Genomic DNA, 25,075 nt, shown 5'->3' with positions numbered 1-25,075 from the left:
TCAGCTGCTTGTGTCTTTTGGCTCAGCAGCTGATTGGTCAGTGTCCATTCGAGGCCGTTTGCTGTGCGCCATTTCTGATTGATCGGCATCTCTGAAGCCTTCGGGGGTGATCTGGTATTGCACCATGGTTTCCACGTGACATGGAGACTTAAAGATGGTCGCCAGACGCCGCGACCCTTCCCACTGTAGGAGGAGCCTGATTGTAGGGGCGTGGCCCCAACACTCCCCAAGGGCAGGGACAATGTGCGATTGGCCGTCCCGGATCCGGGTCGTCATCTGGTTGGTGATTACCACTGCAATGTTATGGTTTATTGCCATGGTGATTAGCTGCTGGCCGACGCCATTAAGGAGGTGTGTCCTTTGTGAAAGCTCGTCAAAGAGCAGGCGGAAAGGAAATGCCACACTGTCGATCACCAGGAGGCGGATCTTTGGATGCTGGGACAGGAAGTCAGGAAGTAGATGGAGCTCAGCTAGCAGCTCCACATAGTCATGGCAACGCACCTGAGTGAGGCGAGATAGAGAGCCAATCAGAATTTTAGAAGTTTGCAGATGCATAGTGACATCACTGCATACATCACTTAGTAGACATTACCAAGAAGATGTTGGACAGGATGGTCTCCACGGTGAAGGTCTCCATGGCGGCTCGTTGCTCATCGTCCTCAGCCAATAAGGAGCAGTGTCTAACGGCGGCTGCTGCGATGTCGGTGACCCTCTGAAGCAGGAAGCTGCCCACTGTGTCAATAAACATCACCTGACCTTCGACCCCCCCGAAGCACTGAGGCACCTGAACATCCACCGCCAGCTGCAGACTGAAAGGGCGACATCATCACTCACTTTACTGATCCACATCACGGTGACTAATTTTCCTCGACTGTTTTCCTCACGCCATCATCACAGCTCCAAAACATCTGTAAGGTTATAGATGATGGTGTGTGTGTGTGTGTGTGTGTGTGTGTGTGTGTGTGTGTATTTCTTACCACAGCTGCGTTTTTCCGATTCCCGGAACTCCACAGACTTCCGTTATTTTCCCGACAGGGATTCCTCCTCCGAGACATTCGTCTAGCTGAGAGGAGAATGTCACGATGCTCCTTAACTCCTCCTCCTTCTGCAGGAGCTCCAGAGCGGTCAGAGATGCTGAGATGTCACCACTTCCGCCTCCTCCTCCTCCACCTTTCACAGCCTTCAGCACCTCCACAGCCTCCTCTTCGCTCAGGCCGGTCTCTGAAATGAAACTCCGATAAATCTCACGTACTTGTTTTCTTCCAAAGGCTCAGCTGTGTTTCACATAAAAAGCAGCCTGATGTTTATTGTGATGAAGAACGTGACTCAGTTCAGTGTCAGTGTTTTGAGCACCTTCCTGTCCATAAGTCTGCATTTCAGCAGAATATAAAAGGTAAACAAACAAACAGCTTTCAGCCATCCCTGCTCCTTATTACAAACGGTCTTCTCAGAGGCTATGAGAAAACCATGAGTTACCAGGACGCTGTGAACCTGTTTTAGCTGTGATTTTTACTGCTGCAGGGCTTTAAAAGACAGACGAGCTAAAATGTGACACATTTTGACCGGAGTTTTTGGGAACTGTGGGGGGAAATGGAGCGGTACCTTTGCTAAGCTTGTCCGGTTTGAAGTCCAATAGGTCCGCGGTGAGCTGGAAACCAGCACTACCCAGTTTCAGCCTCACAGCCTGGCTCAGAGGCAAACTGGACACCGGTCTCTGCATCTCCGCTGCTAAACGCTAACAGCTTCAAAGCAACCCGCCGTCACCGGCGTGCGTTTCACACGCGAAAACAAAAACTTACATCCGGATTGAATTTCAAAATAAGAGCCGTTTGACTTCCTTCAGCTGTTAATGATCTCTTGTTTCACTTTTTGAAAAAATAAATAAATCTAATATTGGTCCTGAATTTGGGATCCTCCTGTTTGCAGCATTTCTCGCCAGGTTTCCTGAAGGTTCGATGACTGAGTGCAGAACATGGTTCCTGGGATTTATTAAACTGAAAAAACAAGGTGGAAGAAATACAGCTTAGATTAAAGTTTGTAGAGAAAAACACTGCAGGATTTTTAGACTCATGAACCGCCAATGTCCTAAAGATGGAGCTGCGCTAGAATTCAACATCATATTGTTTTTAAGAAATATTTTACAAAGTCGAGAAAGGATTTTTCAGACTCTTTATTTACGTAAATATCATAATCTACAGAAGTAACAGTACATGAAGTTCAGCATGTGAAAATACTTTATAACTAATTATTCAGAATCATATCCATGGCACTAATGAATCAGACATACTAGTCCATTAATGTGTATACCACTTTAATGTTGTAATTGAGAAGTTTTTCATTATTTCTGTACTGCCAGGCAGCGATGGCTATAATAATACAGCAGAACGTAGTAGTAAAATAACAGGTAATACCTAAAGCTTTAATAAAAATGCTATGGAGTTTAAGGTACATTTTGCCCACCTCCCCCAGCTTTGACATCATTTTACACAATAAATAAATAAATAAATAAATAAATAAATAAATAAATAAATCTGATTAAAAAATTGTTTCAACAAATAAACTGCTGGGGAAAGACAAAATTTTTTCCTTTATGAAAGAAGATTATACAACGCCCACCTAATGTTTTATTTTGAAGGCATAACCGGAAGTCAACTGTCAGCTGATCTTTGTTAGTGCGACGCTCTGTTTCGTCAATCACATGCGACGGTTTGCGCACGTGAAACATAACTGTGACAGAAGTTCGTCAAAGAAACCTAAAGTAAGCATTTATTGTGAGTTTTAAGTGTTTTAGTTTGAAAAAGTCTGCACGCGGAAGTTATTCTGGGTCCAGTTTTGCTGCTCTCGCGATTATCTCTTCAGTCTTAGTCACGTGCAAACACGTTTTGTTTTATAGAGATGGAGAGAAGAGAGGAAGACGAGGACACGAAGGCGCTTGCTCAGACTGAAGATGAAGAAGAACAAGACGAGGAGGAGAAGCGGGAAGATGGTGATTTTGATGATGAGGAGGAGGAGGAGGAGGGAGCTGCTGCAGACAGAAGAGATGATGAGGATAAAGATGTTGGTGACAAAGACGCTGTTGAGGTAAAAGAGAAGAAGAAGAAGGTAAAGAACGTATTTCAGGACAGGAAGTGCGTCCCTGGAATCATCTACCTGGGTCATATTCCTCCGAGGTTCCGCCCCAAACAGCTGAGGAACCTGCTATCAGTGTACGGAGAGATCGGACGCATATTTCTACAGCCTGAAGGTACAAGTACTACCAGAATACACACAGATATTACTACCACAGTATAACACAGACAGTATGTGGTGCAGATATACTCATTCGATACACACACAACACTAACGAATGAACGAAAACAAACTGTACCTGGATCAGTAATCTAGAGTACCAGCTCTCTGTGCTTTCTGGGTGTTTCTGGGAGTGATGGAATTTAAAAAAAATGAAACAAGGGTCACTGTTTCATTTTTCACAGTTTATGTCCATCCATCTATGCATTTTCTTCCGCTTATCCGGGGTCGGGTTGCAGGGGCAGCAGCCCGAGCTGAGAAGCCCAGATCTCCCTCTCCCCAGCCATCTCCTCCAGCTTATCCGGGGGAACACCAAGGCGTTCCCAGGCCAGCCGAGAGATATAATCTCTCCAGCGTGTCCTGGGTCTGCCCTGGGGCCTCCGTCCGGTGGGACATGCCTGGAAGACCTCGCCCAGGGGGCATCCTTGTCAGATGCCCAAACCACCTCAACTGGCTCCTTTCAGTGTGGAGGAGCAGCGGCTCTACTCTGAGCCCCTCCCGAATGGCCGAACTTCTCACCCTATCTCTAAGGGAGAGACCAGCCACCCTTCGGAGGAAACTCATTTCCGCCGCTTGTATTCGCGATCTCGTTCTTTCGGTTTATGTCCTGAAAAAAAAAATACACAATTAAAAGCTTCTCCTGGATATAAAAATTCCAGAGGGTCCAGTCCAAAAATGCCTTTTTTTGATTAACCTACAGACAGGCAGTGCTCTGAACTCTCAGACTTAAACCTTGTGTGGATGCCTTTTGTTATGGAGCGATACTAAATGTTTAAAGCAGAATTTTTCAGCGAGTGTCTGCATTCTGCTTGTTTTTTGGTTCTGTTTCCCCTCGAGGGGTTATTTTATACGAAATAAAACACTCCACGAAACGCACTCGAGCTGTAATTTTACAGTCAATGGTTTTATATCACATGTGGGCAGGAGTCAGCCTTCAGAACATCTCACTTCAGCCCACAACATCCTAAAAGGAAAACAGAACTCCTCCTCCAGAAATCAATAAGAGGCAGCGTTAAGCCAAGATGTCCCGAACTGCAACGGGTCTGTACTGCTCTATAACTCGACTCCAGATTTACCGCTGACCTGATCATCCCAACAAAAGATCTTTAACTAACAAAGATGTTAGGGCCTTGGGAGGCTTACTGAAATAAAAATAAATAGAGGAAATATCCTTACTTCTAGTCTGTTTGGTGACATCTTTATTAAACATTATTTAAACTCTTAACGGATGTATTTATTGAGACCTTGGATGTCTATAAGACTGAGTCAGCTGCTTTCAAAAAGGTTTGTTTTTATTGAAATATAGGAAACATAACATGTTTAAAATTTTTACGATAAATATTCTAAATTTATCACCAAAAAAGTTTAAGGGACCTAATCTGTGTTGAAAAAATGTACACTCAAAGATCAAATGAGTGACAAATTAAAAAACCTGAATCAGTGGGTCTGATGTGGAGTTGGAGAACGTGGCTACCAGTTTTGTGGGTCCACCTGTCCTGTTGGGGGACAGGTAAAGTTCTGAGAGGCTAACCTGATCCTGTGATGGTACGTTTCAGCCATGTTAAACACTTGATCTCACACGTCAGCGCCACTGCATGAACAGCAAGTGAGGAAAAGTGAAGCTTTCACCATAGCCCCTCAGATATTTATCACCTGTTAATGTTCGATGCGCTCATCTTGCAGACAGACAGGTGAGGAAACGGAAGAAGAAGGCTGGGCTGCGGAGGTGTGACTTCACAGAAGGATGGGTGGAGTTCAGAGATAAACGTGTGGCTAAGAAAGTGGCGGCGTCGCTCCACAACACGCCGATGGGAACCAGGAAACGCCAGCGCTTCTCCTATGACCTGTGGTGCATGAAGGTAGGGCTCTTCTTCCCTATTAATGCACACCGGTTACGCTGAAAATGCAGACAGACAGTTGTTTAATGTCATCATAGTGTCAAATAATTTGTCCCTACTGCTTACCTGTGTCCGCAGTACCTGCACAGGTTCCAGTGGATTCACCTGAGTGAGCGGCTGGCCTACGAGCAGACGGTCCTAAACCAGAGGCTCAGGACTGAAGTTTCACAGGCGAAGAGAGAAACAAACTTCTACCTGAACAACGTGGAGAAGAGCGCTCACCTGGACAAGCTGAGAAAGAAGAGGCAGAGAGACGGAGAGCAGGTAAATGCTGAAGCACGAGCTGAAGCGACGAATGTTAGCCCTGCTCAGGCAGAGACGCACGTTCGCTCTAAAACTGTTTGTCATCGTCAGGTGGAAGAGAAGACGTGGGACTTCACTCAGCGCCAGACGGAGGAGGAGATCCAGATGAAGAAGAAGAGGAAGAAGGACTCTGTTTTGCAGAAGCACCTGGACAAGGCCCGCCTCATGGAGCAGAAGAGCCAATCGAATGTCTCGCTTCTGACCAAAATTTTCAACTCCAAACCGTCACAATGACAACAGAGAGATGCTTCATGAACTCCTGGACCAATGTTTCCATAGAAAGTGTAGATTCCTTTCCCCAACCAATCAAAGGCCAGTTTTGGCAGGGGAGGGGGCGGAGCAAAGGGAGTGGAGGAGAGCCAATATGGAGGAGTCATTCCACTTCCTTTTCAGCTCATTGTATAGAAATTGTTGTGATTAACTTACAGGTACAGAAGAGGGCGCCCAGTGAAGCTAATGGCAGTGCCGCTAACATGTCTGAGCTGAAATACACAACACTTATATTTAGATTTTATTAAAGCAAAGTTGAGTTTGCTCATAAGATGCTAGCATTCTGCTAAAACATGCTGATTGGTCTGTCACCTCGAAGCACGTTTCCCAGTGATGACTCCCAACAGGCGTTACAAGCTTAGTTTAACCAGAGCAGGAAGTTTCCATGTGTGGATCCGGGCTGCTGACAGAAATTCTCTGATACTCACTTCAGCAGAATGTGGTGCTGCGAGGTCTCTTAAACCTTCAGAAAGATATTTGACTGCAGTCGAAGATCCACAGGGCCTCATATGGTACATGCTACCCTGTGAGTGTCCACTGAGAGTCTGGAGTGGGAGTTCTGGATTATATTAAAATATTTTTGGAAAGATTCAATATTTTTTCTTCACGTGTTATTTTATGTTAATGTTTGTGCGCTGTTCCAGCGATGCAGTGTTGGTGAGCAGACATTTCTGCCTGGGTATCTTTTCGGGATCAGCTCACATGTCATCAGGCTTGAGGACAGAAGCTGGGGTCATTTCTGAGAGAAGAAAATCACTGGGGACAAATTCTGTGGGCTGGATCTGCTGATCACTGGAGAATTACTATTCAAAGGTCTTGAGCCACTCCTGGTTTCTTGATATTTTGTTAGGAAATTGGGAAACAGTTTGAATAAACTCATGGGTTCATGAGCATGAAATTCGATATTTGATATGACGCCTTTATTTTTTCACCACAGCCTTCAGGAATAGTTCTCCAAAGTTGTTCTTTGGATGTCGGCTGCCTTTTGTTCTCTGTGACGATGATCCCACACTGCTTCAGTGATGATGAGGTGTGGGCTCTGGGGAGGCCGATCCATGACTGATTGTGTTTTTATATGCAGCTTTTACTGCATTGGCAGTATGTTTGCAATCACTGTCATGTTCAAAAATGAAGTTGTTGCTAATTAGACCCCACAGATGGTATTTTATGTATCAAAAGATGTTGATACTCTTCTGCATTCATAATTCCATCAGTTTTGACAAAATCTCCAATAACACTGAAGTCCAAACCCACATGATGACAGAGGCTGTTTTATAGATGGCTGCAGACACTCACTCTCTCCTGACCTCCTCCATACGTATTGATGACTACTTAAACCAAACTCTGTACAACCTGAGGCAGGATTTTTGAGTCATGTTCCTTTGTAGCCACCCTTCCACTGATACCATTTGTGATGAGGCTTCAGTGATGAGTGGATCAACTCAAAGACCAGACATGTGTCAGGGCTTTTTTTCCTGTTTCTTAAAGGACATTACTCCACGTGTCCAGTTACTCTCCACATTATGTCAAGATATGGACATAACAGCGAATCAGCTTGCTGGTCTAACAGTCATGTTTGGTCATTTTTTATAGATTGAAAAGCAATGAACGAACAAATTATGTGTTTGTGACGAGCTACTAACAAAGTGATTATTTAACTTTTTATTTAGTAAAAGTATAAAAAATATCCCTCATATCCAAGTGTGACTTATTAACTAAATTGTTTGTATAGCAAACAAACGACTGGCTTCTTTTCGGAACAATTTCTTGTTGTTTTTAGCTGCTCTGTTTGTATAATCAACATGTTTACATATTATTTAATAAAAAATATATATAAAGAAATGAAAAGGGGCGGGGACACGTGCCGGGTTGTTACGTCACCGACGGTGCCGTGAGCGTCTCCGTCAGGACGCACCGGAGGAGCGGAGCTGAGCAGAGCAGCAACATGGCTGCAGATTACTGGGAGCCAGGAAGATCCGAGAAGCCGTCAGACTGAACCGAGCCACGGATAACCCGGGACAGACCGGGATAAACCCTCCCGGTGAGTAACGGTCACCCCCGGGCCTCGCGTGTAACCGGAAAACCGTCTTTATCAAATGGTGAGTGAGTCGTTGAGGGAGCAGCGGCCGCTCCGCCTCCGCTGCTATTTATAACAGTGAGGAGGACGGTTTACTGCAGGAAATACACGGCTCCCGTCCTCGGCTCTCCAGCTCAGAAACACACAGGCGTAGGCAGGTCCACGGAGACGCGACACCCGAAGCGGCAGAACACAAACAACAGCTGCCACGGGGACACACACACGTAGTTTCAGTTCCCGTTCCGTGCCGTCAGATCTACGGGCAGTGACGTAACGCATCTGTCAGGTACATGTCCTGTCACTCAGCCAGGTGTTAGCCGTCAGGTGTGCACGTGACATGAAGCGGATCTAAGTGGCTGTTTGGGTTCATTAGTGAGTGCGGGTACTTCCTGCTACACAGATCCGAGGCCTCGAGTCTTTTCATCAACACTGAGTAACATCACACTCACCTGTGTGCGTCAGATTCACCAGTGGAAACTCGTGCCCGCGTTTTCAGGGTGTTCCGTGGGATTAGTTTTAAGTGTCACGCGATTACCTGCAGGTGAGATGAGAGTGCATGTAGTGATTTCAATGTGAGATGAGCATAAAGAGGATGATGTCTCAGGTAAACCGAATACAGGTGGTCATGTACAGGTGAGCCGAATCTATAGCTGATGATCTACAGGTGATGATGTTCAGGTGAGACGAGTGATTCTTGTGAGGTAGACCTATTCGGCTGTGGTGTGGCAGGTGATGATGGTGAATGAATGGTAGATGAATATGCATAACTACTAATTCAGGCATGATGAGTCAGATGTTGAGGCGTTCAGGTGTTTCCAACTGTTTGGCTATTTACATTTCTGTCCTTTTATTTCTACCTGCCCAGGCGTGGTCTCCAGACTGGCAGCCCCGCCCCCCTTGGCGTCACGTCCCCCTCTCCCCCCTCGGCCCCCGCTAATGGAGAGGATGAGGAAGATCAAACGGCAGCTGTCACTCACTCTGGGGAGGGGTGGGTCAGGGGGAGGGGACAGGACACTGAGTGACACCATCACTCAGGAAGCAACGTCACACAGCGACTCAGGTAATCCTGTCAGGTGTGAACAGAGGCCTGTGCCGAGATTTTAGAGCTCAGCGCTGGGTTTTCAATTTTTATGATGGCGGCTTTAATTAATGCCACACACCTGGCTGCTCAGGTGCAGGTTATGCTTGAGATGAGAGATCAGCATGGAAAATTGCTGTCCACTGGATATAGTGTCACCATTCCTAGAAGATGTCTTGAACCTTGATGGACAGATATATATATATATATATATATATATATATATATATATATATATATATATATATATATATATATATAAAAAAATAAACAAACATACAACAATAAATGGGAAATTAAAGTACTCTTATTTTCCCCTTATACAACATGTCATAAAGAGAAAAAAGGTAAAGTCCTAAAAATAAATAATGAAACTGGGAAATTCTTTGGTGCTCCCATTCCTGGGACATGTGAGCTTTGTCCAGTTTCCCTACATTACTGACATCTGTGAGAGAGAGAAAATGACCAGCTAACTATAAATTCCCTTGGAATTTACCTCCGAGTGATTTTTATTCACCGCGTGGGTGAACATCACCCGACGTTAGTGTTCTAGGGTTAAATACTTTATATGTTATATGAAATTTGCAAGGCAGCCTACTTACCATTTAGAATTATGTTTCCATTTGTTCTCAGACAGTCAAAAAGCCTCAGGGAAACAATGATGCTAATGCTGTTTTACACATAAGAATGCAGCGAGGCAACGCGTTCATTTAATGCAATACACAGTTGTAATTATAGTCGTATCCACTCGTGCTGCCATGACAAGTCTATTAAAGGAGACTTGTGCTCATTTTGTTTCTAATCTCTCGTTCTACTGCAGTAGTTTAGCTACTGATCTGTTTGGGGCTTATGTGTTTATCCTCCGTGGTGACCACGTCGGGGTTGTCCTCGCTTTCTGATGTCACACAGTGCAAAGAGTAACCCACTTCCCATCAGTATGTCCTGGCAACACCTGACACAGAGCTTGTTAAGCTGGGACTGCTTCCATGCTTACCTCGCTCATGTTCCAAGGTAGGCTTGAATAGCCTGGATGCTTGCTCTACCCGGGATTTGAACTCCGGACTTTATGTTCCAAAGACTACGCACTTGATAAATTTCCCAGCCCTAGCATCGACTGTTTTACCAGTATATGTATATATGACAGAAAATAAGGAATCCCACCCCCAGTGTTAGTTCCTGGATATAAATGCTGTTTATCCAGTGCTTTTCCTGTCACACGCTTCCATTTGAACCACAGCAACTGTATAGTGTTTATGTTTTTGTGTTTTTCCCACATGATCCCAGCAGATTGTCACAGCTTGTGGGAACTCACTTGTAACTTGACTGAAAGCTTGTCGAGTTGATGGCCACCTTTGTGTGACTGTTCAGTCTGACTGTGGATGTCAGAGAAAGTGAAGCCCGATAAGGCAAAGATATTCTGGGCATGTTGGACATATGTTGTAGTACGGGCGACCACATGACCGGCTGTGCAGCGCTGGCTTGCCGTGATGCATGCTGGTTAAAGATTTGTCTGAAGTCCGCTGGTGCTGCAGAGTGTCACTGTGTCACATGGTGACATAACCTGCCGTGAGCTTGGCGACTGCAGTGAGCTGCAGACTTTTTCCTCCGGCTCCACCAATAGGGAACCACCTCTGTGATGGCAGAACTTTGTCCTGATTGGCTGAATGCTTTAGTATGTAAATAACATGAATAAAATATATTTATTCATTTTATTTCCCCCCTCTTTTTTTAAATATGTAGCTAACTAATTAAAATTATTCCCAGTTAAAACAGTCAAGAACTAACCAGCTGCTAACCAGCTTTATAAACTGGTCTGCCACTCACACAGCAAACCAGTAACTGGAAGCTCGCTGGTTTAATTCCTGACACTTCCCGCCTGATTCCCTCCTCTGATCTGACTGGTTGGTTGGATCTGTGATTTGATTGGTTGCCTCTTGGATCTGTCAATCAATCAATTAATCAATAATATAACACTTGTTTAATTTGAATTTATTTTTTCTCCTTTAACCCCACTTTCATTTTTTTTCCTTCCAAATCAACCAACCGTTACCCGCCTCCTCCCCTCACCTCCTCCTACACCTCCCTCATCCCTCCATCGCCCTTCTGTTACCTCCTTTCCTCCCCACATCCTTCCCTCACTTCGCCCCTTCATCTCTCCCCTCAGAGGTGGTGTCTCTTCGTTCCTCTGGAGGTTTGAAGGTTCGATCTTCATCCTCTTCAGTTCAGTCTTTACTTCAGTCGTACAGCACCTCACTGAGGAAACCCAGAGGCCTCGGACGCAGCCTGAGCTCCTACCTGAACCACGCCACCAGACTGGGTACTAATGCCGCAAATACATGTACATGCACAAGTACTGTACCACTAATACACACATACGTGCTGAATATATACAGTATAATCATGTACTGTGCATCTATCAACATTAAAATAGAAGTTGATTTTGCTGTATGCTTGAAAATGTAGATGAGTTTAACTGGTGATGTTTTATTTTAACGACTAAGTAAATTTAATTTCTCCTGTGAAGTGAAAACATAGATCAGTTGTTGGCTGTGAAACAGGAATGAAGTCATAATTGGTGAGTTTAAATCTGAATGCTGGAGCAGTGAAAGAGGCATTCCCCTCGATTTAAATTCAGTACAGCCAGAAAACAACAGTCTGACGGACGCTGTGGCTTCATGTGTTGGCAGGCTGAATGCTGCAACGTCACACTTCTGCTCTAATCAATGAAAGTGGCTTTTCTGGGCTTGAGAGTGTACGTGCTGCAGAGATGCACTCCATAAATATAAAAACACACCAGTCAAAATACTTTGTTTTACACACGGCGTGCACGATCATTTTACACAGAAATGGTGTTTGTATTTCTTCTTGTAATTGTAAATTTACAAAGTCTACTCTGTGGATGTTTTCTTAGCCACGTCATACAAACAGCGCTGCGTTTTGTCCATGAACTGATGAATTCTTTCCCAAATTTTTGCAGACTGTGACTGTGCAGAACATGCGCTGCATAGTTGCATTCTGCTGCATATCAGCTCTCTAGTAAAGCGCTATACAAATACAGGCCATTTACCATTTTTACCATTTACTCTGAACTGAGAAAGAAGAATTTGCCTGCAGCTGACCCAGGCCGTCTGCTGCAACCGGTCGCAGTGACAGGAAAAAGCAGAGCGATGTAGAAATAGAAAGAATATAAGATGAAATACTGAGCAGGTTGGCCTGCAGAACAGATACAGAGAGAGCAGAGACTGTGGGGAGATAGACGAAACCAAATGGATGCATGCAATCACAGCATATAAAAAGAGAGCACAGGAGAGGTGCGTAATATGAGAAGTTGTGTAACATGACCAAGGAGCGTTCGAGTCACCTGATCCAGCCCGAAATGTAATTGTTTCCAAAAAGAAAAGCTTAAAATCAGGGAGGGTGTCTGACTCCCGAACCCAGACTGGGAGCTGGTTCCACAGCAGAGACGTCTGATAGCTCAAGGCTCTGCCTCCAATTCTATGGAGTGTCGCAGGAAATAATGTCGTGCCATAGAAGAGATCAGCGTGGCTCTGCCTCTCAGTCTCCAGGAACCACAATAAGCCTGCACTGTGAGAGCGAAGATATGATGGACTCTGCTCATTCAGGACTTTGTGTGTGATGAAAATGATTTTAAGCTCTATACTAGAGTTCACAAGGGGCCAATGAAGACAAGTTAATATGAGAGAATTAATATGGGAGAAATGGCTCTTTCTCTAGTCCTCGTTAGTACTCTTACTACAGCATTTCTTTATCAGCTGGAGGCTTTTCAGAGAGCTATGAGTACATCCTGATATAAATGAATTACAGTAGTCCAGCCTGGAAGTGACAGATACAGCGGAGTGCGTTTTCAGCATCACTCTCAGGCAGGATATTCCTGTTTTTGACGCTACTGCAGAGGAGGATTAGTTGTGAGTCATGCCACCAAAACAGCTCTGACCTGCCTGGACACGGGATTTCTGAGATGAGTTGTAGGGAGGAGCCTCTGTAGATCGGACTTGTTTTGGTGCATTTGGTGATATGGGGAATTTAAGGCCTGCTCTACTCTTTGTATGCGTGTGACTGTTATTCGTGTGTGTTTTCAGAGATCGTCCATGAAGATGTGAAAATGAGCTCAGATGGAGAAAGCGATCCAGCTTCTTCTTCTGATGATGTTCAGAGTCCAGTTAAAGTCAGAATGAGGAATAAGAAGATCTCTACTGAGGTACACACACACACACACACAGTGAGCTTACTAGCAGAGATGTTGGGATATTCCCCAGTCTTTAAGGAGCACTCACTATTTGTTTTCTGCAAAGCCTTGAGGACCTTTTAGCGGTTTGGTGCAGCTCTTCGCCTCCTTGGTTGGTTTCGTTTTTGATATTTTCTTACATTCCTTCCAAAGGAACATCTTCAGCCAAATGTGTTATAGAGCTAAGTCTGGTTTGAGATTTCTTGTTGCTTCTTCAGTCCAGTGCGTCGTAGCTGCTGACGGAGGGCCTTCACACTGCTCTGACTGAGACGGTGCCGTGTGTTTCTCTAACATTAATATTTATCAGATGCAAAGATGCGTTGGAGTGGTTTAGCCTGCAGCTTCCCAAACATGTCAGCGAGCTTGTCTTCATCTTTTTCACGACTGAAAGACTCGGCTGGTCTCCGGGTACAGATGCACAGCTGTCATGCTGGCTGGTCCAGGTCCTGCTTTTAAGGAACGAGCGAGCAAAATGTGTTCGTTTCAGCGCCAGACTCGAACTGGTGCTTAACAAAGCTGGGTTTACCTGTGCAGTGCTGGTAAAGCTGTAAATGAGCCAATAGGCTACAATAACTGTCAGGCTGAAGTGTGGGCTGATTGAGCTGCTGTGTCATTAAAAGCAAACCGCTTAGAGAGTGAGGACTCTTTCATCTGTGAGCTTTTTATTTTCTATGTGGGCTTTTGTTTTTGCAGGCAGATGTGTGACCCCCCCCCCCACACCACCTCCCCTCGCGGCTAATGGGTGATGCCAGTCTGTCACACATCTGTGGACAGATGTTCTGACTCCTGGCCGGAGGTTTTGTTTCTCTGCCTTCTGTTTTAAAATCCTCTAAAGGTTTTCTGATGGATTCAGGTCAGGGGACGGACTTTATCCAGCTCATAATTTCACATTGTTCTTCCATTAGTCTGTAAAGGTCTTCTCCTCCGAGGAACCTCCATGTGTCTGGCTCGGCAGCTACCGCTGGGTCAGATCAGGTCCATCAACCTGTATTTTCTTTTGGCTCCTCCTGTAGATCCTGACCTCTGCTGCTACATTAAAGCACAGGTACAGGTGGATTCCTCACCATGTTGGTCTCACCCTGAGAGCCAAACGAGCAGCTGTGGAGTTCGTGGGTTCTTTTTATAATCTCGCTCAGGCAGCCATCTTTAAGAGGAATCGGGTGCGATTACTGTTTGCTGCAGTGGTCACAGGTTGCATTCAGGGCCTGCATTTCCAGTGCTGTCTGCCCTTTGTTTGTTTTTAGTGCTACTTCAGATCCAATGCAGACATTTCATGTTAAAATGAAACGGTTCCTTTCATGATGACTGAACATTTACCTGCAGCGGTAAAAGGTCTTTGCTGATGAAAATAAACTGTCAGGTGCTGCGGAGGATGAAGGTGAACGTTCACGTGAATTCTGTTGTGTTTCTTCTCTGTTTCAGGACATCAACAAACGTCTGTCGTTACCGGCTGACATCCGTCTTCCAGACGATTACCTGGAGAAGTTTAATGTGATTGGTCCAGCTCTGTTCGAGCAGCCAATCAGCAGGCGGCTGCGTAGAGTGTCTCTGGTATGTGTAACTGCTTCTTTTTGTTTTCACGCAGGTGTTTGGGACAGTTTTGGGTAGGCCTGCCACAAACGATGATTTTGATAGTCGACTAGTCACCGATTATTTTTGTGATTAGTCGACTAATTGGATCATGCATCCAGTGGACGTGGAAAGTATAGCTTATTGGACCAGCATCTGCTCTAATATAACTATCATTTCTAACTAAAAATAAAGACAAGATGATGGTTTATTAAACTTTTAATGAAATTTGCAGATTGTCTCAGTGAAGTTTAATAAACTCTGCCGTCTGCTCCTTGCTGTTCAATATATAACAGGACATTGGAGTAAATTCGACCATCTCACACTTCTGTTTAATCAGTTTTCTGTGTGATGTTTATTCAGCTGTGTGAAAACTGTAACTTTAATCTCAGCCAAACCGATTTACTCAGGAACTAATAAAAGACTGAACAAAGCCAAACAACAACATTTTTAATTTATCTAACTGACTTATAAATCATGTTTAACCTGAGTAGCGAAAGATCGCGAGGGGGGGGGCTGTTCTTGCCGGATCTAGTGAGCCTTGAACCCGGGCTCGCTATCCAGCTGGTGGGTAACAGACGTCTCCGAAAACGTCGGAGCGCTTTTACAAATATGTGATGTCTTGATAAACCGAGCAGATACTCGAGGTTTACACAGCTACATTCTCGCCTGGAAATATGTTAAACGTTTATTTTGTGACCCAGACATTTGGGCAGGCTTTGTCGCGCCGCTGTAACGTAATCGGCCTACAACTGCGGCCTCCGAAGGATGCGGCCCCTGAATTTGGATACGCTGGGCTGCAGACTGTGTGTCTGTAGGGGGGGATGCAAGTGTGAAACCGGTTTCTGATTCTGTTGTTTCAAGTAATGCAGGATGTTTGTTGTGTTGTTTCTCTTGCATTTAGTGTGCCAGTGCAGGTTATTTTAACCCTCTCATCTCTGCCTCTTTGCCTGCAGTCAGAGATTGGTTTTGGGAAGCTGGAGACTTACATCAAGCTGGACAAACTGGGAGAGGTGAGGCCACATTATCTCCTTCTATCGGTTGATGTCAGACAGATCTTTGAAACTGTTTAATAAAGAACACAAACAGGATCTAAGTGCTCCGTGCTGCTCTGTGACACTCCTTAAAGGTTTCATTTCAGACTCACTAACTAATGTAAAGTTTTCTGACCTTTTCTACAAATTAAGTGTAAAAAGCTTTGCCTGACAGTCCACTCTTTTTGTTGTAATGTTTGCTTTTGGCTCCTGAAATCAATAAATAAGATTCCGATGGCCCAAATGCCCCGCCTCTCTCCTCTCTGTGTGTCACCTGTGTGTAGGGGACCTATGCCACAGTGTATAAAGGTCGGAGTAAACTGACTGAAAATCTCGTGGCTCTGAAGGAAATTAGACTGGAACATGAAGAAGGAGCTCCGTGTACTGCAATCAGAGAAGGTACTGCATCACTGACACTGAACCAACAGAAGTATTACTGGTACTACAGTAGTAGAAGTACTAATGACAGCATGTTTGTACTTTTTACTCCTCAGTGTCTCTGTTGAAGGATTTGAAACACGCCAACATCGTCACGCTTCATGACATCATCCACACGCAGAAATCCCTCACACTGGTGTTTGAGTACCTGGTAAGAAATGCACACAACAATACACAAACTCCTCTTCTTCTTCTTCTTTGGTGGGTTTGAATGTGTGTTCATGTGTTTCAGGACAAGGATCTGAAGCAGTATCTGGACGACTGTGGAAATGTCATTCATGTTCACAATGTCAAAGTGAGAAAAGTTTGTTTTATTCTTAGTATAATGAAATTAAGTGTGTGTGTGTGTGTGTGTGTGGCACAAACTGATGTGACAAACCTGCTGGTGATTTAACTTTTCTGATTTTGGTAGATTTTTAAACAATGATAAAAAATGAATTTAAAAAAGCAGAAGGAATTCTTCTTCTCTTGTTTCCCTGTTTTTGAGGGTTTTTCTTTGCATCGTGTGCTCATCGACTTTTCCTGTAACTGCAGTGGTGTTTCTGTCCTCAGCTCTTCCTTTTCCAGCTGCTGCGAGGTTTGTCGTACTGCCACCGGAGGAAAGTTCTCCATCGAGATCTAAAACCACAAAATCTGCTGATCAACGAGCGAGGAGAGCTCAAGCTAGCAGACTTTGGTGAGTCCTGCAGACACTCTTAGTTTTTGTTTTTTGTTTTTTTTGTAAAGTTAGGACCTATTTAAATCTTAGCGTCTGAGGTTTTTCTTGTGCAAAACTCACCTTTTGAGTGATGTAAATGTGTAATGATGTAAGCGTGAGCTACCGGCACCTGTCACGCTAAAACTAAGGAAAAGGCAAACAAGAAAACAAGAACAGTTGGCTCTGAAGGTGGAACAAAACATGAAGAAATGGACCGACATTCACGTCCATTATTTATTGGTTGGAGGAACATCTTGCTCGTCTGAGCAAAATATCAAATTTTATTTATTCTCAACTTCTGACTTCAGTGAAGCTGCGTAGGGAGAAAATTAAGACACTGGAAGAGGATTACAAGAAAGTAAAAGACCAAATCAACTGTGTGTGTGAAGAGCTGCCCAGCTGTTGCCAAGCCCATCTGTGACACACACACACACACACACACACACACACAACAAGTGCTACTTATTAAATTGCAGACCGAACCCTTGGCCAGTAGGAGCCCCCGGCTGAATCCCTGCCTTTCCAGCTCCACGATTATCACTAAACCTCGTGATTTTCTTCATCTTGTTGTTGTTGTCATTCCAACCAGCTGGCAGTTATGTCATGTTAGTGATGAAGATGTGAAGTTCTTCAGGGACCTCTCTCAGACCTTCACTTCATTTATTTATCACAGCATCGCAGAGAGCCGTTCTTCCTGTATTACCAGTGGAGACAGTTTTATTGGAAGAGAGTCGATTTTTGGTTCCTGTGAGAATTGGATATTAAAACCGCTTCGGGCCGTGCGGTTAAAGACACAGAGGGCGACCGATCCCTTTTTATGCCTGGACTTTGACGATGAGCCAGAGACATGGATTTGCTCTGTGCAGTTTGGCAGAGGAGGATTACAGACACACATCTGACCTCCACAACCAGAGACAGAATGACCTCCTCGGTGAATTCAGGACAGCAGAGTCACTGCACATCATCCCATCGTCTATTTGTAATGCAACACCCAGAAAGTATTTAAAATGCCTTTTGAGGCAGTGTGAGTCGTGGTCCTTACGGAGAATGAATACATTTATTTTAGCTGTTAGGATACAAATGTAATCTGAATCAGTGTAAAGACAGTGATGATGAGGCTTTAATGACACGTGTGTGTGTGTGTGTGCGTGCGTGTGTGTTTGTTTCAGGTTTGGCTCGAGCAAAGTCGATCCCAACAAAGACTTACTCCAACGAGGTGGTGACGCTGTGGTACCGACCACCTGACATCCTGCTGGGCAGCACCGACTACTCCACTCACATCGACATGTGGTCAGTGATGCAGTACACTGTACTACTCTATTGTAGTACTGCTACTAGAAAATTTGATAAATTACATTTTAAAAAAATCGATTCTGTGGTGAAATGATCATCTATGGTTAAACCATCTGATGAGACAAACCTCTTGCCGTGTGTGTGCGTGTCTTTGCGCTTGTCTGTCTTTCTGTTTTTAGGGGTGTTGGCTGCATTTTTTACGAGATGGCGACAGGTCGACCTCTGTTTCCTGGTTCCACAGTCGAGGAGGAGCTTCACTTTATCTTTAAATTGTTGGGTGAGAATCATCTTCTACTTCGTAATCTTTTGAGGACTCCATCGACCTGTGTTGATTAAAAGCATGCCTTAGGTTGGACGTGGGAGGGACGTCACACCACACCTCATCATGCTGCTGTTTTTAGCTTTATTTTGTAAATTAATTTAAATGTATGTTTCAAAAAAATAGCTGTTAAGCTTTTGCATTTATATTTATAATAAACCTCGTATGTATTTTGTGTGCAGGTACTCCCACAGAGCAGACCTGGCCTGGGATCACGTCTAATGAGGAGTTTGTGGCGTTTAACTATCCTCAATACAAAGCAGAGAGACTGAGTAACCACACTCCCAGGTGCAGAGCTGCACACATGTACACCATGTTTTAGTAGCCGGGGGTTAAAACACTAAGCCTCCTCATCCATATGTCCAGCCTGTTGCTGCTGACCCACCAGGATCCGTGTGATTCCTTTGCAGTGGCCTCCAGAGAGCCTTCCTCTTTACTTTATTTTAAGTCACCAGATCTGCAGCTGCACACAGATGTGCAGTAATCTTAAAGGCTCACTGCACCAGATAACGAAGTTTGTGTTTTTGTGTTCAGGCTCAGCACTGAAGGAGTGGAGCTGTTGTCAGAATTCCTACAGGTCAGTTAACCTCGCAGTGTTTGTGCGTCTCCTTTTCTTTCTGAATCATAACGAATAAATAACCTTTTGGGGTTTTTTTTTTTTTTTGTGTTCATTTATGTGATGGGGAAAATAAAAATTTAAAGTTTAAACTTTATTTAAACTTTAGTTTGAGGGGAAGAAAAGGATCTCTGCAGACGAGTCGATGAACCACTCTTACTTCAGTAACCTTGGAAAGAGAGTGAAGTTACTTCCTGACAGTAAGTTTAAAGTTCACACCGGTCCCATTTGGTCCCTGTTGTTACGGTAACATCACAGAGGCGCTGTGGTTGTTTTTGTTTCAGCGACGTCCATCTTCACCCTGCCAGAGATTCAGCTTGAAAAGGAAACGATGAGACCAACAGCAGCAGCACCGGATCCAGGTAACAGTCTGTGTGGGAAGGAGGCAGAGCCGGCGTGGCTCCCTGCTGGGTTAGTCTGACACTGACATCGTCTATTTTTGTCTTTCTGTCCAGCAAACAGTCCAAACAGGAGGCGGAGTATGCTTTTCTGACATCGTGGCGAGGCGGAGTCAGCTGCTGGACAAACAAAGGGAAACTGACAGGACAGGAAGTGACGATGATGATGATGATGATGCTTTTTTTTTTGCTAGAGGATTTACTTTACTAACAGCAAGTGCAACAGAGTAGAAGAAAACAGAAGTTACTATTATTTATGACGAGAAGATGAAGCCCGTTGTTTACACAGAGAGGAAATTATGATTCGCTGCAGCTACCTGACCAATCAGAGCACAGAATATTGGGACTAACGGGCTTCAGGGCTTCACCTCGGTACATGGAGAGATGAACGGGTGAATTGTAGTAAAAGCTTCTCCAGGAGGTTCTGTCTTCCATCTTCACTGCAAAGATTAAACACATAAATATCAAGTTGGTGAAAGTCCTGGAAAACCTGGAATTCAGCTCTGCTGTCATGGAAACCCCTGGAAACAGCCGTATACGTCATATCATCCGTGTGAACATCTGCGGCAGCAAAGTCAGCGTTAAACTGAAGCCACGATCCAGTCCCAGCGTGCTGAACTGTACCTGCTTAAAACTTTAATAACACCTGATGAAACACAATAAAAATTCAGTTTGTTAAACACACAAAAAACAAAAATTCAGAAATTTTGACTCCAAAGTTTTCCCTAAATTGCAGCTTGATTTATTTTAATATTTTTTTTAACGTGCTACCGAACATGAGATGAAACCGTCAGAGTAACGTCGAGCCTGCAGCGAGAGGAAAACAGGCGCTGTTTTCACATTAAAGGCTGAAGACGAATGTTCTCTGTTTCAAACCCGCAGCTCTTCAGCGGTCTCCTTATCTGTGTCGAGCTGCCGATTGCGTTTCGGTTTGCAGTATTACATTTTACACTTCAGTGTTACTATTAAACAGCCTGCAGGAGAAGCCAAACACACATCTGTGGAAATTTAAACCTTTGCTTTTATTTTGAAAGTGTGAACCTGATTTCTGCTGTTCTGCATGTGTGTGTCGTACACTCGAACTTTATACTGTAATACTGTTAATATATATATTAATACCAAGAGACGGTAACACCATAAATCTGCCGTATATAGCTTATCACAGAGAATTTATTTCAACTGGAGTTTTATTTATTGTTTTTTTTTTTTTTGTGTTTATTGGAGATCAGTAAGTAGGGTTTTTTTTTCTTGTTTTTTTTTTTTTGTCATGGAGACTGTTGAAAAGTGTGATGCCTTTGCCTCATTAGACCCCATGACATGTCAGAGGAAAATGCAGGGCACTGATTGGCTAATTCTGTTTAAACAGCAGCAAACAAGTTTGTTTCTGCACAGACTCAACCAGCACTCAGCCGATTGGGAATTTCCTATGAAATGCGCAACAGACAATTTTTGATGGCAAATTACACGCAGCATCGCGTTCTCTTTCATAAAGAACTTTTTGCAGCTCGTGGTTTTTAGCCTGTGTGTAAACAGACTGCAAAAGAACATTTTAAAGAGATTCACATCCTCGTTGAGACCTAATCTTCCCCTGCACAGAGTCCAGGTGTCGCTGGATGGGATTCATATAACCTTCAGGTAGTTTTCAGATTTCATCCCTTCAAAAACAGATGTAATTTCAAAAAGCCAGTTTTTATTTTTATTTCATTTTTTTTGTATTCTTATCAGTTTTAAGAGTGTTCATATTTTTAAGAGATAAGCTGTTCTTGATGTGAATCTTTATTTTTTAGCTGTGAAGAAATCTTAGCAATAGAGAAATAATAAGACAATAATAACCATCGAACAAGGTGTTTGACTCAGAGGAAGCTGACTTTTCAATCTGCTGTAAAAATGTTGCATACAGTTGTATGTTTGTGGGAGGTTAGAGACATCCAGTGCCCGTAAACGAACGCACCTCCTTTATGTTTGATTGTTTTATTGAACGGCAGCAGAAGTCTGAAGTCTTAAAAAGTTAGAATGGATTCTAGAGGTGTACATTTTTTTAAATACCAGAAAAAGATATCAGACTGAAAATATTCAGACTTTTGCTCCCCGTGAATCATTGAAACGAAACGATAAAACATTGTGGAGGTGAGTTGCCGTTATAGGTAGTAATTCAGAGTGTTTACTGTGTTTCTGTGAATAAAATTGGACACTGGCTGCAGTCAAATGGTCAAAAGAAATGATCACCTGTGTAATTTTCTAATCACTTTTCCTTAACTTCAATGAAACATGTTACAAAAGGATGATTTATAAGGACTTCAAAGAGCCACAGTGCTCAGACTGCTCACACACTAAACTGGCAGCAGATGCTTTGGTGTTTCTGTCTCCAGCGATGCAAAAATCTCGTCTTAGTTATTTTGTCCCATGTGTTCTGTTTCAGGAAGAGTATAAATATGACTTCCTCACCAACCTTTGTCTAAGGCTTCCAGTATCTGTGACTGAAGTAACAGTAATAATCCTCAAAGCTGGCAACACAGCAAGGCACAAAAAGAGAACATATCCATGCAAACTGAGGTATACTGCAACCTTCCCTGTGGCTGTTTTATTTGACCTAATTACATATAATTGTTGCAAATTAGGCATGGGTATTAGCTGCTTACCTTTCCTGAGGAAAACTGACTATTTGACTGCAACCTGTGTGTTTTTCTTTTAGGACTTAAATGTGTTCAAAGTGATGTGACGGGGGGAGAGTCAGACTAAAGGTGAAGCTTCTGTGAGCCGTGCTAATGCTGGGTTAAACAAATGACTGTTGAATGTAACTCTAAACTGTTGATGTGGTCAGTAGTTTAATGTTGGCTGGGTTTACAGTAATAATGTGTACAGAGTTACTGATTATTAGAGATAATCACAGGTTTTAATCTGCACGCTGCAGTGTTGTTGTTCCTCAGCTGCTGCTCAATTGCACAGGAAACGGCGTATAGATGTGAAAGTTCAGAGCGCATGTTTCTTCAGAGGTCACTGATTGATCTGCATTTTTGGTTTTAGGAGCATGAAATAATGGAAAAGAACTCAGGAGCACACTACGTCCCAGTTGTTGAAAGAAAAGCACTTTTGCTTTAATCTGAGATTAAAGCAAAATGGTCAGAAATCCTTCAGGACAGGATTTTACAGGTACATTTTCAGCAGTCATCACTTGAGTTTTCCACATACAGTGTGTTGCCTAATGCAGAGTTAACAGATCATCATACAGCATGTACTACTTTATTAAAAGGTGCACGTAAGACCGACTGGGCTGGTTCTCAAACTACAAACGCTGTATTTTCACATGTACACGTCTTCTCTCTCTTTTCCATTCTAATAGTATCCAGTCACTGAACCTCAGGGAAGGGAACAGTACATTGTGATGTATGAAGCCATTAGTTTCCCTTCTTTAAACAGCCTCCATTTATAACAACAAAAAGACGTCATTAAAATCAAAAGCTGGATCATCGTTTCGTGCATTGGTGTGTGCTGCTCCCACCACAAACCAAGCGTTTCACAGACCCTGAACTGGCAGCTTTGTTAAATGTGCCCATATCGTGCTGCTTTGTGGGGAGACTGTACATGTACATATGTGTCCTCTTGCTTAGATCCAGTTTGCACGGCTCTGTGATGGGAGCAGTACATCCTGGTGCATGAAATCTTCAGTTTGCCTCTATTTCATACAACAAAAACACACTTGATGCCTTTTAGAGGGAAGTTAATGTCCTCAAAATTGAAAGCCGGTGCTCCTGATGCTAAACTTCAAATCCGCTGTTGCTAAAGGGGATTTTTTTTTGTTGTATTAACACCTTTTATCAGATTTGGACATTTTGCTTTTACATGAATTATTAAACAAAACGGGACACAAAACAAGAATCATTCAAAATCATGCAAAGCGAGGCAGCAGCAGGGTTCATGTCTGCTATGTTTGTCACGTTTAGGAACATTTTAGTGACCTATGGAGAAACATGCATGTTTCTGGTCCACATAGATGCAAATGCTGTTTTCTCTGCTTTTGTAAATGAACTAACATGCTTTGTTTTGGTCGACACCATACCAAAGTTATCTGCAATATACTGCACTGCATGATGGGATTCTTCCAGATAACTTCTATGCTGTTCATTTGAATAATCTTCCATTTGCCAAGAAAGCACTGCGACATATCTGATGCTATAATGGATCTGCATACTTGAAATATGAGTCCAAGTATGAAAAAGAAAGTATATCCTGTTATTGTGTACAATTATGTTTACTTCATGTATACTGGATATATTTAAAGTACATAAATATTAAAATTCTTTATTTATTATCAGTGTTGGCTGTTTGTTTATTAGACTTTATTAGTGTTTCTACTTTGATATTACAGTTAACAGGTACGCTGTACTGTAGTATTCACTCGTCCATCCAAATCATTGAATTCAGGTGTTTCCATCACTTCCATGGCCGTGTTGCCAGGACAACAGTACATGCCTGACTGCATTGTGCCGAATTGTGGATTATGGTGTGGCGTTGTCCCCTTAGTTCAGGTCAAAGAAACTCTTAATGCTTCAGCACACCGAGACATTTGGGACAATTTCATGTTCCCAATTTTGTAGGAAGAGTCTGGACCTCAAGCCCGATAAAGCACCTTTGGGATCAGAGCGGAAACCAGGAGCCAGGCCTTTTTGTTCAATATCAGTGTGCGACCTCACAAATGTGCTTTTGGAAGAATGGTCAAGAATTCCCATAAACAACTGTTAACCCTTGTATGGTGTTCGGGTCTGTGAGACCCGTTTTCAGTTTTTTTCAAAAGAAAAATTAAACAATTAATTATTTTTTCAACCTGAAATTCATTGGCTTTGGCTTATTTTCTGTGAAGAGCATGAATCTGAACAAATTTTCAATGACCTCATACTGTACCTCCCCCCACGCAATTACATTACATACAAGGTGTTCGGGTCCACTGGACCCAGGTCTAGTAAAAGTGTTGAAAGTGTAGGTCCTGTGTTCCCACACTCTGTCTTCCTCCTTTCTGGTGCTGCTGATAGTGTTTTCTTCCCCTCCTGCTCCCGCACAAAGTTGCAACATTGTTGAAAATTCAACTATCAACACCGTCTGCTCTTACATTCCCACACATTTTACCCTCTTTCTTTAGGGATCCAAATTTTATTTTCTCATACCCTGTCCCACCTGCAAATTAGGGGCATAATACTATAAATAAGACTTTGCCAGTGTGGTTCTTTATCACAACTGATCAAGATGGCAAAATATTATCTGCTGCGAGGGCCATCCAATTGATTTTGGAAGAGAGAGGAGCTTCTGATGATGATGTTGACAAAGAGGTTTCAGAATATTTCACATTTCTGAGTCTGACAGTGACTTTGAAGAAGAGGATGAGGTTGAGCACCATTTAGTAACAAAACGAAGACGAGCACCCCATCTGCAGCCAGCTCCAGGACCAGAACAAGCCCACCAGACAGCAAGTGAAGAAATATGGATGTCAACAACTGGTGAAATTGAATGGTCTTCTTGCCCAAGAAATGAGCCACCCTGCAGAGCTGTTACTGTGATA

At 43.4% G+C, this 25,075-nt stretch overlaps 3 protein-coding genes across 3 annotated transcripts; 2 read left to right on the top strand and 1 right to left on the bottom strand.

The window, feature by feature from the left end:
• On the bottom strand, positions 1 to 1,720 carry rad51c (RAD51 paralog C). Its single transcript, XM_085345300.1, has 4 exons — positions 1,603 to 1,720; positions 978 to 1,221; positions 593 to 809; positions 1 to 501 (listed from the first exon to the last, which is right to left on the bottom strand). Exons 1-4 carry the CDS (start codon positions 1,718 to 1,720, stop codon positions 1 to 3), a joined length of 1,080 nt encoding a protein of 359 aa, XP_085201426.1.
• Positions 1,721 to 2,705: 985 nt separating this feature from the next.
• On the top strand, positions 2,706 to 5,925 carry abt1 (activator of basal transcription 1). The gene is made up of 5 exons (XM_085344937.1): positions 2,706 to 2,758; positions 2,894 to 3,244; positions 4,972 to 5,147; positions 5,265 to 5,450; positions 5,541 to 5,925. The coding sequence occupies exons 2-5, from the start codon at positions 2,896 to 2,898 to the stop codon at positions 5,721 to 5,723; spliced, it is 894 nt and encodes a 297-aa protein (XP_085201063.1). The 5' UTR covers positions 2,706 to 2,758; positions 2,894 to 2,895; the 3' UTR covers positions 5,724 to 5,925.
• A 1,754-nt stretch (positions 5,926 to 7,679) lies between these two features.
• Positions 7,680 to 23,739, top strand: cdk16 (cyclin dependent kinase 16). The gene is made up of 17 exons (XM_085345493.1): positions 7,680 to 7,800; positions 8,702 to 8,896; positions 11,079 to 11,231; positions 13,015 to 13,133; positions 14,583 to 14,711; positions 15,686 to 15,742; positions 16,048 to 16,162; positions 16,258 to 16,352; positions 16,434 to 16,496; positions 16,754 to 16,877; positions 18,068 to 18,188; positions 18,371 to 18,468; positions 18,693 to 18,798; positions 19,045 to 19,087; positions 19,236 to 19,326; positions 19,411 to 19,488; positions 19,582 to 23,739. The coding sequence occupies exons 2-17, from the start codon at positions 8,773 to 8,775 to the stop codon at positions 19,617 to 19,619; spliced, it is 1,554 nt and encodes a 517-aa protein (XP_085201619.1). The 5' UTR covers positions 7,680 to 7,800; positions 8,702 to 8,772; the 3' UTR covers positions 19,620 to 23,739.
• Positions 23,740 to 25,075: the final 1,336 nt, after the last annotated feature.

Source organism: Diplotaxodon limnothrissa, linkage group LG20 (genome assembly GCF_057381915.1).
Source record: "Diplotaxodon limnothrissa isolate DT_005_m linkage group LG20, D_limnothrissa_male_GT1.1, whole genome shotgun sequence".
Classification (NCBI taxonomy): Eukaryota; Metazoa; Chordata; class Actinopteri; order Cichliformes; family Cichlidae; genus Diplotaxodon; species Diplotaxodon limnothrissa.
This window is presented reverse-complemented; position numbering and strand designations above follow the sequence as displayed.

Coding starts and splice junctions, on each gene's coding strand:
- abt1 (XM_085344937.1), top strand. CDS start 2,896: ATGGAGAGAAGAGAGGAAGACGAGGACACGAAGGCGCTTGCTCAGACT. Junction 3,245..4,971: donor CATATTTCTACAGCCTGAAG/GTACAAGTACTA, acceptor CTCATCTTGCAG/ACAGACAGGTGAGGAAACGG. Junction 5,451..5,540: donor GGCAGAGAGACGGAGAGCAG/GTAAATGCTGAA, acceptor TGTCATCGTCAG/GTGGAAGAGAAGACGTGGGA.
- rad51c (XM_085345300.1), bottom strand. CDS start 1,720: ATGCAGAGACCGGTGTCCAGTTTGCCTCTGAGCCAGGCTGTGAGGCTG. Junction 1,222..1,602: donor ACCGGACAAGCTTAGCAAAG/GTACCGCTCCAT, acceptor GTTTCATTTCAG/AGACCGGCCTGAGCGAAGAG. Junction 502..592: donor TCCTGTCCAACATCTTCTTG/GTAATGTCTACT, acceptor CGCCTCACTCAG/GTGCGTTGCCATGACTATGT.
- cdk16 (XM_085345493.1), top strand. CDS start 8,773: ATGGAGAGGATGAGGAAGATCAAACGGCAGCTGTCACTCACTCTGGGG. Junction 15,743..16,047: donor AGCTGGACAAACTGGGAGAG/GTGAGGCCACAT, acceptor ACCTGTGTGTAG/GGGACCTATGCCACAGTGTA. Junction 16,353..16,433: donor CACTGGTGTTTGAGTACCTG/GTAAGAAATGCA, acceptor CATGTGTTTCAG/GACAAGGATCTGAAGCAGTA.